Source organism: Mytilus californianus, unplaced genomic scaffold (genome assembly GCF_021869535.1).
Source record: "Mytilus californianus isolate M0D057914Y unplaced genomic scaffold, xbMytCali1.0.p SCAF_6, whole genome shotgun sequence".
Lineage (NCBI taxonomy): Eukaryota > Metazoa > Mollusca > Bivalvia > Mytilida > Mytilidae > Mytilus > Mytilus californianus.
Window position 1 is genome coordinate 55,826,309 of NW_026262712.1, and position 15,658 is coordinate 55,841,966.

The 15,658-nt window shown below is 30.4% G+C and overlaps 1 protein-coding gene and 1 long non-coding RNA gene across 4 annotated transcripts in view; both read right to left on the reverse strand.

Moving 5' to 3' along the window:
* Window positions 1–2,100: 2,100 nt before the first annotated feature.
* The window catches only part of LOC127705694 (uncharacterized), an 81,625-nt gene continuing 68,067 nt past the window's right edge, over window positions 2,101–15,658 (reverse strand). The window contains exons 1-3 of one of the 3 annotated variants that reach the window (XR_007983930.1): window positions 5,297–6,221; window positions 4,414–5,108; window positions 2,101–2,680 (exon numbers count right to left, since the gene is read on the reverse strand). Coding sequence is in view for 2 of the 3 variants with exons in the window: in XM_052210050.1 (XP_052066010.1) it covers window positions 2,290–2,680; window positions 4,414–5,108; window positions 7,297–7,332 (1,122 nt within the window). In the remaining variant the exon portion in view is untranslated. Of the gene's footprint in view, window positions 2,681–4,413; window positions 5,109–5,296; window positions 6,222–7,296; window positions 7,333–15,658 lie in introns of those variants that run through there. The other 2 variants (XM_052210050.1, XM_052210051.1) reach the window with 2 other exon arrangements.
* Window positions 12,447–15,658, reverse strand: part of LOC127705735 (uncharacterized) — a 57,332-nt gene continuing 54,120 nt past the window's right edge. The window contains exon 2 of the long non-coding RNA XR_007983967.1: window positions 12,447–13,284. This is a non-coding gene — a long non-coding RNA (uncharacterized LOC127705735). The remainder of the gene's footprint in view (window positions 13,285–15,658) is intronic.

Below are 15,658 nucleotides of genomic sequence, written 5' to 3' on the forward strand. Positions count from 1 at the left end.
ATTTACCAAAATTCATTTTGCATTGGACGACAGCATACACAAATCAATGTTGTTAAAGGTTATTGTGACGCAGTCATCTATCTTTACATGTTGGTTTATTGCATTTTTAAAATTGATTAGGAATATAAATGAAATATCACAAACTGTATTCCAGATGATATGTGTATTTAAACTACAAATGAAATGATTACTAGTAGTTAAACGACACGAATAAAAATGAATTTAATTAAACATTTTGTTAATGCTTAAAGTGGATCATTGGTATATATTTCCTCAGAATTTTTTTTTTTATACTCTACCAGGATGTAGATTTTTCCAGGCTTTTTTCAAAAATATAATACCAAGAGTTGGTCACCGTGCTGTTTTTCAATCCAACACGCATGCTAAATTGCTCAAATTTGCATAGATTGTTATTGAAAAATCACCTTTTTTGTCAAAAAAAAAATCTATAAGAAAACATTTTGCGATGAAATATGAAAAGATAGATTTTAGATTATTCTTTAAAAAAATAAAAAGAAAACATGGTTTCACCGACCTTGTTTTTTTTTGCTAAAATTAAAAGTGGACGACTTCCTAATCTTTTCATCATAACAATTTTTACACTTTGAGTTATCGCCCCTTTAATGGCTGATATGACAATTTTGATTCAAATAAACACAAACATTTGGTACTTGATAAAGCAGTCCGAATTATTCAAATAAACACTTTTACCCATAATACGCAATCTATTTCAACATTTGCAGATTTAAGCAAAGAACTGGATTTACTTGGAACTACTATTTTACATCCAAGATTTGGGTATACAGTTAATCTACCTAGCGTGTACGGGCTGTATGTCCGGTCAAGGTCGTTAAAAACTTCCACCATCATACCTAGTAAAACAAATGTGAACCCTTAAGTGAATTCGAACTTCCACAATTTGAGCTGTTCTATGTACTTCACATTTTCGTTTGCTGCTCATACAAAATAAGCATAATCTCAGTGCATTACATACTTATATTTTTTCCTTAGTTAACTGTTATGTCTTTCTGTTTTTGCTCACACAGTGTTGTTATATTGAAGTTTTTATAATGCAAGTGAGATGCTTAGCTAGCTATATGAACAGGTCTTATCCACCACATAAGGAAATCTTTGTATCAAGTCAGAAATATGACATTTGTTTTCCATTCGTTTATAAACTATTGACTTTTAAGAATGTTCTGCGTCATTGGCAAACAGTTTCCACAAATATTTCTGAAGTAGAACGAAAGTCGACTGGGGCTTCTTTCTATACATTTTATGAATTACAACAAAATTTATAATGAATAACTGATCTATGTAATATTATAATTCTTTATAGATAGCCGTCCCGTTAAAAATCACACACAATCTGCATTGGCAAAATCAAAAGCTCAAGCACCTCAAACGAATGGACAACATTCAATAAAAGAAAAGAATATTTAAAACAATTAATAATTATAAGATCTTGATTCAAATTTTACATCTCAATGCATATACATGTTTGAGTAAGTCTGTTCCTCATACCTCTTTAGGACAAGTTTTTGGGTAAGAATCAAACCTCTACTGATAAAACCCGTATAGTTTGAAGATACATGTCCGTAACTTTTCAACTAAGATATGTAAACGCCATACGATGGGACAGATGGTACAGATTGTATGATACTGCTAAGACATAGAAATTTGACGACAATTGTAAAGTGGAAATTATCATGTGTGAAGTCGTCCAACTGAGTCATTATCAAAGAAAAGATCATTATTTGAAGCAGAACTTCTGTATTTGACAATATCAAATTATGTCAGGTTCATTGATATATTTTAGATATAAGCACTCATGAAATCTGATATCTTAAAGTTGAATTAAAGAACTTTGCCTTAAGCTTTTCGAAAAGGATTGCACATTTTACAGATAATCTGTATGATTAGTAGCAATGCTACATCTACATCTGACAAACACTGTTAGTTGCTGAAGCCATCTTTAACTGTTGAAAGTATCGATATTTGCTATTTTGTACGGCTAATAAAATAAAATGTATGAACATCCTTTCAAGTTTCCGAAATACTAAGGATTAAAAAAATAAAAGACAAAATAAACTAAATACGTTAAATCAAGATAATTTCATTAAAAGAATATACCATTTTTTTTACAGCTGACAAATTACAAACAACAATCACGCATTTGATTCTTGTCGAATCTTGTTGAAAAATACAATATTTTATTATTTTTCTATCTTTGACATGTTTAATGTTCTCCCGAATAATGAAAGATGTACAAATAGTGGCACAAGTCATTTATGTTGTAGTCACAGTATAACAAAATAAGTACGTGAACCATATTAACACTGCAATGTAAAACAAAACATATAATAACTCGGCAGTTCGATCGAAGGTAATTTCCAAAGTTGATACTGTAAACGTTTGACTGACGGTTCCTTTATTTCCCCCTTTCTTGATTGCTTGAATTGTAAATGCATACTCAGTGTTGGGTTTTAATCCTTCTACGACATACTTGCAAGAACTTCCAGGAGTTTCAAAGAAACATGTCACACATATGCGTTTTTCCTCACACATTATCTTATAAAAGTCTATAAAATCAGCACCTACACTTGGTTCGTCCCATTTTAATTCAACTTTTGTTGAAGTTATATTTAAAGCAGATGGACATCCTGGTTCAAACATGGCCCTATAGAACATAAACAAAATAGTATTTCATTTGTTGGTTAATTGACAATTATTATATGCAAATTGAAAAAAAAATTTAAGTATAATATAAAATGTGAATGAACGATGAAAAGAAACAAGCACGTTTTGCTGCTTTCGAAACGACAATAACTTTGTGATTTTGGCAAACAATCGCTTTTGTATACATTGTGTCTTTGATGGCGAGTTTTCTTATTAGCACTCATACCCAATCTTCTTATTTATATCAATCACCGAAGTGTTACCTCGAGTTTTATTAAATGCTGTAATTTGGTACTCTTTATTGCTTCTTATAGATTTGATGTTACCGTTTACAAATTTGTTTCTGTGCATTCCATATAAATAAATACAAGCCCAAGAGTGGAATGTGTTTGCTAGGCAAGTAGGTCAATAACATGGAATGAGATGTATACGTCGGTCTGCATATTGACAATACGATATATACACATACAAAGATATAACTTTAGAATACAACGTTAAACAACAGAACTAGCGTTTCAACCAAACGCAAAATTTTTGAATTATCTCTAAATTTGGAAACTAATAGTACTTGGTTTGAATGACAGAACACACTTTCACATCGTGTATAATCGTTTAATTCCTAAAATGCATATCAATAAATCATAAAACAAAAATAGATATGGACGGCTTGTTTTCTTGGGGTAATTTTTATAAAAAAACGTGAACATATTGTTTGATTTGTGATTTTGATTAATTTTTATGTACATGTATAACATATATAACAAAGTGAACTGGTGAGATGTACAGTTTCAATTTGTAAATAAAAAAAGAAATTTATCAGTGAAAATCTGACCAATTTTCTTATTATTCAATTTTTAATATAGAGTCAATAATCAGGTTAAATGATTCGTTATTGTAAAAGGTGAAAGAAAAATAAGGAAACAAAATAAAATAACACTATTGTACTTTGAAGCATTCGAAACGGTTTTCTGTGAAAAACAAACATATGATGATATATTTTGTTTGTTTGCCCTTTTTACATCGTTCAATTTATAGTATTTCTTATTAAAAAAGTAAAATCATAAAAATACCGAACTCCAAGGAAATTTCAAAACGGAAAGTTCCTAATCAAATGGCAAAATCAAAAGCTCAAAGTCATCAAACGAATGGACAACAACTGTCATATTTCTGAACATCAAACCAAAAAGTCAAACTCATCGAAAGGAAACTTTGCCCAAGGGACTTGGAAACCTCTCTTGTATTAGTTAACAAACAAACAAGGTTAAAAATACATCTGTGCATATCTAAAGGACAGCAGTATTATTATGTCAATAGGTCAATAGAGAATACAATATCAGAAATGTTCATGACACATATTTGCCTATAACTAGTTTTAAACTGTCCTTAACCAGGAGGTTAATGTGGTTAATAATGGTCGAAATGATCTTTGGATTCATTGAATCTCGCATGTTATGTTTGCAATCTTGTTCACAAAAACCGTCCACTATACCAAAAGTATTTGTAAATATTGAAGACAAATGTGTTGTGTTGATTTTATTGGGGTAATAAAAAGTACCATACACGACTTATTGCACCAGTTTCAATTTGAAATTTAAAGTAAAGTTATTTCAAACGAAACTGAATAATTGGAAAATATACTAAACATATTAACAACATGTATATGTATCAAATGGCCATATAAACATCATGTACAAAATTTTATGTAATGCAAAGTGAAGGGAATTAAACAGTTACCTCGCTCCAATTTCAGTCATCGTGTTCTTATTGCTTGTTTTTGATAAAACGATATGATAATGTCTGTACGTGTTAAAGGATGATCGCCCTTTCGTTCCTGTTAAATATTTGATGTCTTGTTTAGTCTTTTCGTCTAATGTGTTGTCGAGTCCTTTTATCATGTCATTGAACGTCATGGAGTCTTTTGTGATCGATTTCGTTATCGTTTGCTGATTGTCACTTATCCATTCTCTAAATGTTTTCTTGTCTTCTTCGGTACACACAGTACACATGTTTTCGTTTTCTCCAACCCATTTTATTAACGTTTCTATATCGACCGTTAGGTTTTGCAAAACTATAATTCGGAACGTTACCAACGATGATTTTCTATTAAATGATACCATTTGAAACGTCATGGGTTCAGGTAATGTTGTTGTTTCTCCTTTCGTCCATTCGGGTATTTTTGGGTCGTCTCCGTTCATCCATTTAGGTATTGTTTGGATGTCTCCTCTGATCCATTTCAACAAATTATTCGTGTCATGTTTTATCAAATCTATTAACGTTTGTTCTGTTGTCGGCTCGGATGAACATAGTAAACTTTTGAACCGTTCTCTTCTATCATTAGTAAGACCATCTTCTTCTTTTCTTAGCTCAGATGATTTGAACAAAAAACTTCGAAACGTAGTAACCAACGATATACCGATCCATGATAATACCTGAAACGGGAAGAACTTTTATCTTTCTTGAAAACAGATGTGTTGTTAGTCGTAAAATAAAATATAAAATTACAAACTGATTGATTTACATTTATATTTAATTTAGTGCTTGATTTCTTAATGTTTTGTTGCATCTATTTCATAAATATATAGAGCGTGAAATAATAAGTCATCATAACAATACGTACATGTAGGTTCTGACAGGTGGAACAATGGAGACAAAAAGCGGGACATTTAGACTGTTACTTGACAACAAATAGTTAGATAGTGCGGTAATTGACTTGGAACCAGGTTAACGTGCAATTTATAGTAGAATTCTTCAGCGTGCAATTTGCGTAGAATTCCCTTTATATCCAAGGCGTAAACATATAAACGACATCAACATAGAGTCAAATATAGTCGTAGAAGGTTTTTTAAAAATAAGAATAAAAATTAAATAATTACGAAGAATGTATCATGTTTATGTCAACTAATCAACTAATAGGAGAGCAAAACATTGTTATCATACATGTTTTAAAAATTCAAAATATATGTTGTCATGACAAGGAATAGATTTGCAACAAAACCACGAAGATTATATCATGTAAATGTTAATTAACATTATGAGAGCACATCATTGTTATCATCATAATCATACATGTTAAAAAATGAAAAAAAATATATGTCGTCATGACAAGGTAGAGATTTTTAAATTAAAATTGCATTGGAAAAACTAATGATGTCTGGCCATGTTAGTTTGAATGACAGTTAAACATGTTATAGAAAAACACTTACGTTGTGACATTGTCCATAAAATCTTTGATATATTGGCCACTACATTTTGAAACCAACTTATCAACTAAATAATAAACTTTGAAATCATATAAATTAGCTATGGAATAAGATCTGATTGTACGAACTGTAAGATAAAATGCGGAAGTTGAATATCTGAATCCGCAACATTACAATGATGCAATCATTTACAAAGGGCTAGAAGCAGTTACTGACAGACCAGCTCCAGACCTAAATCAAACTGATTGATATGAAAATCAAAAACAATCCCTCCCAACAGATGTAAAATATCATACCATCATAAGATATATGAGAAATACAGACCAAATATCATGCAAACAACTGGTAAAGCTGTTTAAATGTTTGGTAAGCTTTTGAGGTGAATTTCAACAATATGTACTAATTATCTTAAAGTATCGATGATACAATTTAGTTAATGTTTGTGATATCGAAACCAATCATCCTATGGTGTACTAATATTTCAATAATACAGAGATTCCCTTCGTTAAAATCAAATACATTGTTACATACATGAGCTGATCGAAGTTGGGATATATAAACAAGGGAACGTCACGAACTGAAAATGGATAATTAAAAATAGGAATTGAAAAATCATTTCTTTCATCGTAAATGTTAGTACTAATCTTACCGTTAAAGATACAAATATAAATAGTGAGGAAAGGACAGTGTACCTTGTTAATGTTAGCTTCTTTTATGTTAGTTCAGCAGGAAATATATCTTTAGTGTACACAATACAGTCGTAATTATTGGAACTTATTATATAATCCAAATATTTAAAGGTGTTTTTAAATTTTTGTATCAAATGTTGGTCTTTGCTAAATTTAGTCATAAATTATAACTCTTAACAATACAGAAACATGTCCGCAACGGGTGTTGCACAGTAAGTCCCCATTACTATTTCTATAACTTGACGATAAACGGAATTTCCATAGGGAACAAAAAAAAATAACTAGTAAAAACTCAATTGCAGTTATGGTATCGAAGCCGGTCCAATTGACATAGTTCTTTTGTTTGATGTAACTAAAAATGACATAAAAAAACTTGAACATATCTGTTTGCATTCTGACTTTTTAAATGTCCATTTAATCGGATTTGTGATTTTTTAAATAAGATTATGACATATGTGAGGCAAAGTGGTATATAGGGTAGAAAATTAAAATTTCCTACAGATTCGAAATCACCAATATAACATGCAATTTAGTAGGTACTTTCAACCAATATTGACATTCAAAAGTAATTACTTCCTTTATATGAATAAACACTTACATATTTTGTAGGACAGAGTAAATTGTACATTTAGTATAAAAATTATATATATTGTTTTATAATATTTATACTTTTAAGTCATTGACGTAAAATTATGAGCTATACATAAACATTTAGGTAAGTTATATACCTGTTTTAGTATTCTGTCACGAATATTATATAAAACCTCATCTTTATTGAATAGTCGTCCATGAATGTTTATGTTGACTTAAGTAAATTCAACCCTATTAATAAGTCTTAAATTATTCAATGGTTCCAAGAAACGCATTTTGTTCTATACAGATATATAATGAAATATATCGTCAGACTTGTGAAGTGACACACAAATTAAACCAATAACACGCTACATAGTTCTGAGAAGCGTGTTTCACCTAATACATGTCAATGGATTACTAATCATTCATTTAAATTCTATAAATATATACAGAATTTCTAAAGGAAAAATATCAAAAAAAGATCTTCCCGTTGACATATGAATATGCTTATTTATTCCTTGAATTACAAAAAAAATCTACTTTTGAATTCCTGGAAGTTTTTAAAGGGTGTTGAATACATAATCGTTTTGATCAATTATTTGTTTACAATTTCTGAATTGATTTTTAAATTGATTTATTTTCTGCAGTTCATATTTTCCACTGAACATTGAATTACCTTTTTTTTGTTTTTTCTGTTTTGAAAATGTGACTTTATTGAATTATTTGTTGAAAATATTACATTGAATGCATATACATACACATATAATACATTCGCCATAACACCGTATAATATATATCGCTAGATAAAACATATGAAACATCGCAATTGATATCATAAGCAAAACCATATCAAAGAAAGTTAATAGAGCTTTCTTACAATTTGACAAAAGGTACGTACGCTTGACAAATCTTACGTAATACTCGTTTTAGGGATCCTTTATTTTTGCATATTTAAATAATCGTCATGGAACTTCGATGGCATTTCACCCTAATGTTAGCCTAGTAAGGACCATTATCCTGCATTAAATTATATTTGACGTGAGATATAGGATTTCGGGACGCACGATAGGTAAAAATATAATACCACCAGGTGAAAGGAGATAACTCTACAAAATATCCTAAATATAAGGTAGTCAGATGAATAAAATATCCCTAAAAAAAGAGCCCCCCCCCCCACCCCCCACTTTCCCCTTCCACAGTTTTCCAAAACAATATTACAATGTTGCATTATATAACCTAAGAAAATACCATAGCAAATACATTGTCCACTTCCCTCAGAAAGAGAAAAAAAAAAAAAAAACATCCTTAATTTATTTTTTGCAACGCCCAAAATAATAAAAACGATGAAAAAAATAGGACCTTTATATTATGCCATATGCTGGTGCTCGTTTATTTACTTGTGAATCACCGCCTTTCCTTGGGTAACATTCATTGTCACCTTGTTATGTGTCCATACACCGGAGTTAGACACTCCTATGAAACCGTTATTTTAGCGTATAATTGCATTTTGATCCTGAACATTTATGAAATATTAGCCACTGGCATATATATGATACAAAATTGTAGATTCTTGATATACATTTAGGTGTTAAAATGTGTATGTAAATGAACAAAAAGATCTACATGTATATAATTAGTTGATCTATAAGTGAAGCTCATTGGCAAATGTAGGAGTGAGGCGCACCAGAGTACCTCTACTTAACAGACACATTCCTTGCCTCCAATTCTAGATCTTTGCCTTAATCTGTTATATACAATTAAGTCAGATATAGAGAGAGACGGTTTAATTTTCCAAAAAAACTGAAGCTTTTTTGGTTTTTGCTTTGAGTGTAAGGGAACGAGCATTTAACTTAAAGGGGATTATCATTTTTTCCTAAAAAAAATATTCTCATTCCGAATTTGACGAAAAAAATATTGTGGTCGAGCAGTTTACAACAAAAATTCTGATTCCAGATATTCCCTTTACCTAATAGTGTAAACAATTTGGAAAACAAATAATTTGATTGATAGCGTCGAAAAACTAAGTCAAAACATTCTGACTCGGACAAAAAAACATTACCTCCTACCCCATTTGAAGTTAACTTTTTTTTCTTCTTCTTTTTTAGCCATTTAATGCCTGTTTAACAGTGTGAACTTTGTAACTTTCATATTACATAAAAGTTGCAATAATTTATCATAGTTATAGTTTCACATGTGTTGCATGCGATCACAAGAGTCACATTACTTTTTTCACATTTAACATAACATTAATAGAAAACAAGCTTGGTCACAAAATCTTTTTTTTCCTAGATTTATTTCACATTACTTTTTCAAAACATTGTAGTATCCTTGTTTTGCAAATTTCGATGATCCACGTTGACAATTTGCTGATAGTGTACTCATAAAAAGTAAAAATAAATGTGAATCTTCGTCGTTAAATTTAGATTAACGTACTTCAATAATGCCATTATAATTTTAATCGTGAAACTCGTGTTTGAACAATTACCGTGAAAATGTGTGTAATCGTGGTTTACGTAAGTAACATATCGGACGTAAGTGTATTTGACACTATTTTTCTTTACTTTCGGATATTAAAAGCGTGTATTATTTGCGATATGCTTATTTTTGAAAGATAAATTTGATTAAGAAAAGAATGCTGTTTTACCGGATAAAACAAAGACTTTTAATTGTTATTGTGGAAATGTAATACGCGCTCCCTTTACGTTCGTTCGTACCTTTCGTCAAAATGTAAGAAAGCTCTAACGAAACTGTCAATATCGAATCGTGGAATACATCAAAGTCCAGGAAAGAACCAAGGTTCTATTCAATCTTTGTAAGGAACACCAATGGAAATACTGTTAAAAGTTAGAAAAATATCATTATAACATGTATAATCAATGTGTTTGATTTAAACAATGTTTCTTAAGTGATAGGACTTTAAATGGCAGTTTCTTAACACCTCCGTTCTTAGACTTTATTCAATGTAAATGTTCTTTATATAAAAATAATAGAAAGACAGCAGTAAGGAACGACAAAAAAAACCAAACAATAGTCATGTCTTAAATAATGTATTTTATTTAAAGTAAATCATACTAGCATCTGAAGTTCAGAAAGCTAAGCCTGCTAAAGAAATGTTCAGTCTTGCATTAGTATTTCTTGGAAAACAGAAGATACATTATCTAATATTGTCGTATATCTTTTCAATTCGTATGGGAAACTCAACCTTCAACAATTCATCAGTTTCATAATGCATCGGAACACTGCGTACATTAACATGTATATCGGACAAGACGTTTCCCAACCTCTCATATGAGAAAATTAGGGTGAACGTATTTATATAAAGCACTTAATTATAATTAGGATTTAGTGGCCATGGAAAATATTTAAAATTTTATATGAATGTTTATCGTGGCCAAAATTTACATTGATTGAAACAGTATACAAGCAATTCATTAAAAGTCATTCTGGCAAAGCTCTTTAAACAACAGTATAGAAGAGTCGTCTATATGTGTGTGGGATGACTTTAAAATGCATCTTTCGTTATGTGTCTATAATTACAAAACATGTTTTCAATGGTTCAAAATAGTGTGTTGTTCTATAATCGTGAAAAATACATTGATATGTCTTCTGCGTTCTGCGCTGAACCACAAATATATGTAAACCAGTTGCATAATAGGAAGTTCTCAGAAACATGTTCCTCCTAGTTAACTTGAATTTTCATTCATTTAAAGTCTATACATAAGCCAAATTTACAAAGGAAAAGATATAAATCAGAAACCGATATTCTCGTTCAAGAACTAATTAATTCGATCTTTTCATTCAGGTTTTGTCAATTCCTGAACGTTTTCCAACGATTCATTTAATAAAGCAATAGTAGGAGTTGTGAAATTAATGTACTTTTTTACTAGTCTATTTAAATATACGAGGAATCGTTTCAACTATTCACACATTCAGGTATTTAATTTGGTAAAATGAGTGAAAATGAAAAATAAGAAGATGTGGTGTGATTGCCATCGCAACAACTCCCCACAAGAGACAAAATGACGCACATTAACTATATCTCACCATACGACCTTCATTATTTAAATGAATAAAACTAGACCGTTTTAACAAAATTTCATAATTGAACCTTTAAATTGTATTAGGATATACAGTTCTTATTTCATAATATTTACCTTTTGGATTTAAAAAAAACTATTTGAGAAGTTATTTGTTGTAAACATTGTTTTGTATGCATTTTAATACACAGTTGAATAATTATTACGTCACCATCACTTAAGACAGATCATAATTATAACCCTCAAAAACACATGAAATACTACTGGGATGGCTATTATAGAATCGTTTTCAAAATATATATTATGGCCAGAAAGCGTATAACAAAACAAGTGAAAGATATTTAGAGTATGTACGTCCAGAAAAATTCGTCGGTCGTTAAATAAAGGCAACAGTATTATACCGCTGTTCGAAACTCATCAATAAAGTTAACAAAGATTATCATTTGTTTGGTCAGTTAATACTAACACGAATGTCTTGATCATGTGTATGCTACTCCTTCTACATTTTTGTTCATCGTGAAGTTCTATGATCTCGATTCAAAAATCTTCGGTGCTCAAAGAATGCTGCTTCCAAATCATTCGATTAATGTCGTAGTCGCATGACGTTATTACAGAAACATGTGCCTTGCACACTTTAAGCATCTCAATATGTTCATATTTACTCTTTAATTGTTTAGGTTCTTTTGACTCCTTGCCTTTCAAATATTTGGCTTTGAGCGTTCCTAGTGAAGGTGAATCCAGGAGCGCGTCGAATGCATGACATTTATATAAGGTGTTGTTACCATTTTTTAAATATCTCTATGTTTTTTTTAGATGTAATCAATGTATTTTGGTACATTACAAATATATAAACTGTTTGCCTCATGGTCAAAATTATCTCCTACAAAGACAACGAAAAGACAATCACCCGAATTGATTGTTTTTTCTTCATTTACGGTTTGTAGAATGTGAATTATGAAGCCTGGTATCTTTGATGGGTCTTTATATAGATATGAATGAAATGAATTTGATTGGTTTCTTTAGCATGCAGTGTCCATATCAACATGATCAAACTCAAAATGCATGCTCTTGATTTACCCTTCCAAAGAAAATCGTGCACGACAGAGTATTTATATTATTTCACACAGTTAAACGAACGTCCTAGAGGAACAGATCTTAAAAACATAGAATATTTATAAGTGATGTTTATGTATTCGTGACAAAGAACTGTAGACTAGGGTTCAAACACATTGTAAATATATTAACCTTCTGAGGACGACAATGTTAAAAAGACTGCAAACTATCTTTTATTCAAATAAATTATTAATACAAATAGACTCGAAATTAACAAACAGTAGTTAATAAGTATCAAGGAGGGAGTGTAATACTTTCATCGTCACAGATTAGTTTCGGTCCGATAATTACTTCTATTTTGTTTTTTCCTGATCTTGTGTAATATGGTTAATTAGCTAGATTTTATGAAATTAAGATAATTGTTATTAAGAGTGCTATCAATTTGCATAAAATGGAAAATAAAATATATATTTCACATTAACGTACCAGGTTAACAAATCCATATTTCAACATTGAAATGACGGTAAACATGATGTAGATTGCCATCTTGGACAGGTCAATAGTACTGACAGGTTCTTTCGAGGTAGATTTACCAAGGTTCAACTGTATATTTATATAAAATTAGGAGGCAAACACATTTAAAATTTGCAATTGACTTTGATATACCCATAAGGCATCAGATAATTTATAAACTATCTATCACGTAAATGTTCTATTTCTGAACTTTACCGAGTGAGAAATTAACACGTTTTAACATTTTTCTGTACAACGGATTAACAAAACTGTCATCTGTAGAAACAACACATACATTGAAAAATGAAAATGATACACCTGTATATTAAAGAAAGAGCAAACGAAGGCTCTAAACTCAAATGGGAATGATATCAGTTGAAATGTGTTCAGCTTAGGTATATCTGTTTTTCCATCTTCATATCAATTCATGCATAGATTTTAGTCATTATGTTCTGTCCTTTTAGGTTTTGCAATTAACGTTTTTATCTCTTTTTCTATCTGTGCAGTTTGTTCATTTAACTTGTTTTCCTTTTTTATTACCTATTCAACCCAACAATCCTTCACTTTTTCTATCCATAGAGTTTGATTGATTAAGGTTTGGGTCTCTTTTTTCATCTTAGCAGCGTTTTCAGACACTTTTCCTTCCGCTTGTTAGACTGATTTAACCCAGTCATCCTTCACTTGTTCTATCCTTTCAGCATAATTATGTGCTTAACTTTTCCTTCTATTTGTATATTAATGCAGTTAAAGTTTTTTTTTTTCTTTTTTGTCCAAGCAGCCTGTTCAGTTAATATATCGAACTCTTTTTTCGTATGGTAAAAATAGTTTCCTTCTCTTTTCTTATGGATTCTATAAACGTCTCCTTCATACATGCAGCCTGTTTATTCAACGTTTGTTCCACTTTTCCGGTGAATTGACCCAATGTTAACCTGTTTATATCTATCATTTCAGCTTGTTCAGTTAAATTTATCTCCCCTTCTCTGATCAATTCAGTAAGCTGTACCTTCTCTTTTTCAAAAAGATCAAGTAACGTATTCTTTTCTTTTACTATACATTCATTGAATGTTTCCTTATCTTTTTTCATCTTTGCAGATTTGTCAAATACGGTTTCATTATCGTGTCTTATAACTTCATTTGATGTTGTTCTCTCTTTTTCCATCTATACAGCTAGCTCGTCTAGTGTGTTCCTATGTAGTGTGATGAAGTGCAGAAACGCCGCCTTCTCCATTGCTATCGTTTCGGATTGTTCAGTTAAGGTATTCTTTCCTTGTCCTATCAATTCAGTTAATGTTTTCTTTCTTTTTTCTATTAATTCAGCTTACGTCGCCTTCTCTTTTTCTATTGTCTCCGCTTGTTCATTCAGAAGTTTCTTCTCGTTGCTTATAAACTCAGTCAATGTTTCCGTTTGCAGTCTTTTCAATTCAGACATCAATTTTTGTTCCAGTTTAACCATCATCTCCTCTTTTTTTCTTTTGTTAGAATAACTTTGATAGGTAGTCACAGACAATGCCCCAATGCATGATAGCACCTGTAATTTTTATAAAATTGGAAGTAAATACACCTGCATGTAATAGAAATTTATAGTAAATGGCATTAAATTAGAGGCTTTTGCACGAAACCTCGTTTTAAATTATCAATTTTAGTAATCATCTATGCATGATATCGATCGATATCTGTTCTATTGATATTTCAAAATTACGACAAGAGAAGAAAAATCTATTGCAATTCAGTCAGATATTAAAGATTATAAGCATTTTGATATTTATTGAATGTAATTATATTTAAAAAATAGGCTATTAGGAATATAATAATTGCTCCGGTCCTTACATGTTTCATACGATCAGATAAACTGCCTAAACATCATGTCTATTTTGAAGATCTTCCATACGTTATTTCTGGTTTTCCATTCATTTTATTGTTAAAAACCTATTCATCATGTAAGACATTTTAGTTCTTTTTGACAACAAGATATCAAATTGGGATTGTCATTGTACTAAGATACAAATGCCACTAGTTTTTCTGGACGACCAATAATGAACGATATTTGTAAATCATTGTAATCCCAATCAGTCTGCACACATATCTCTTTCAAAGTCACTTCATGTTTACATCAATATATATATATATATATGAAGTTAAAACAAAACAAAAATCACATGTATGCGGACCTTTTACATGTTTTAAGTAATGTTTAGTCTGGTTTAATTTGCAATCATACCACATCTTCTTATTTGTGTGTGCAGTTAGATTATTTTACCTTTCATCACTTATTCATGTTATTGAAATTGTCAGAGTAAATCCCTAGTTGGATTAATGTAAAACGAACAAAGTACCTCGTTTAAATAATATAATAGTTTGTGTGTATGTTATTAAAGACTTACAACATCGCCTACGAGAACCAATATTACAAAACCATATGCACTTAAAGACAAATCAATAAAAGTGAGAAGGAATATCTTGTAACTTATAACTGGACCACATCAACGTGTTGTGTATTATGTTTAAACAGCTATATGGTAATGCTTCTTTAATATAACCAACATACACGATTTCATTCATAAAATACCAATGATCTGTGTTATTTTTTTTTTTTTAATGAATGTAAAGACATTACAATACGTCGGGTCTTTATATTTAAATGCTTATTGATTAAGCATGCTTTATAGTATATGACTTAACCGATATTCAAATGTGTACCCATTAACATTATATTGTAAACATAAAAGTACTATAATCTACCCGTTTAGTTTAAAATCGATCGGATCGTTTCTTTGAATTATATCCCTTTACAATCCATAACAAGCCATAAATGCAACGGATCTTGGGAAAATGTATTCCTCATGTATTCCATAAAGTAAAGATAATGAATTTCACATTTTGATGGCAAGCGTCATCAATGAACTAATAATATATA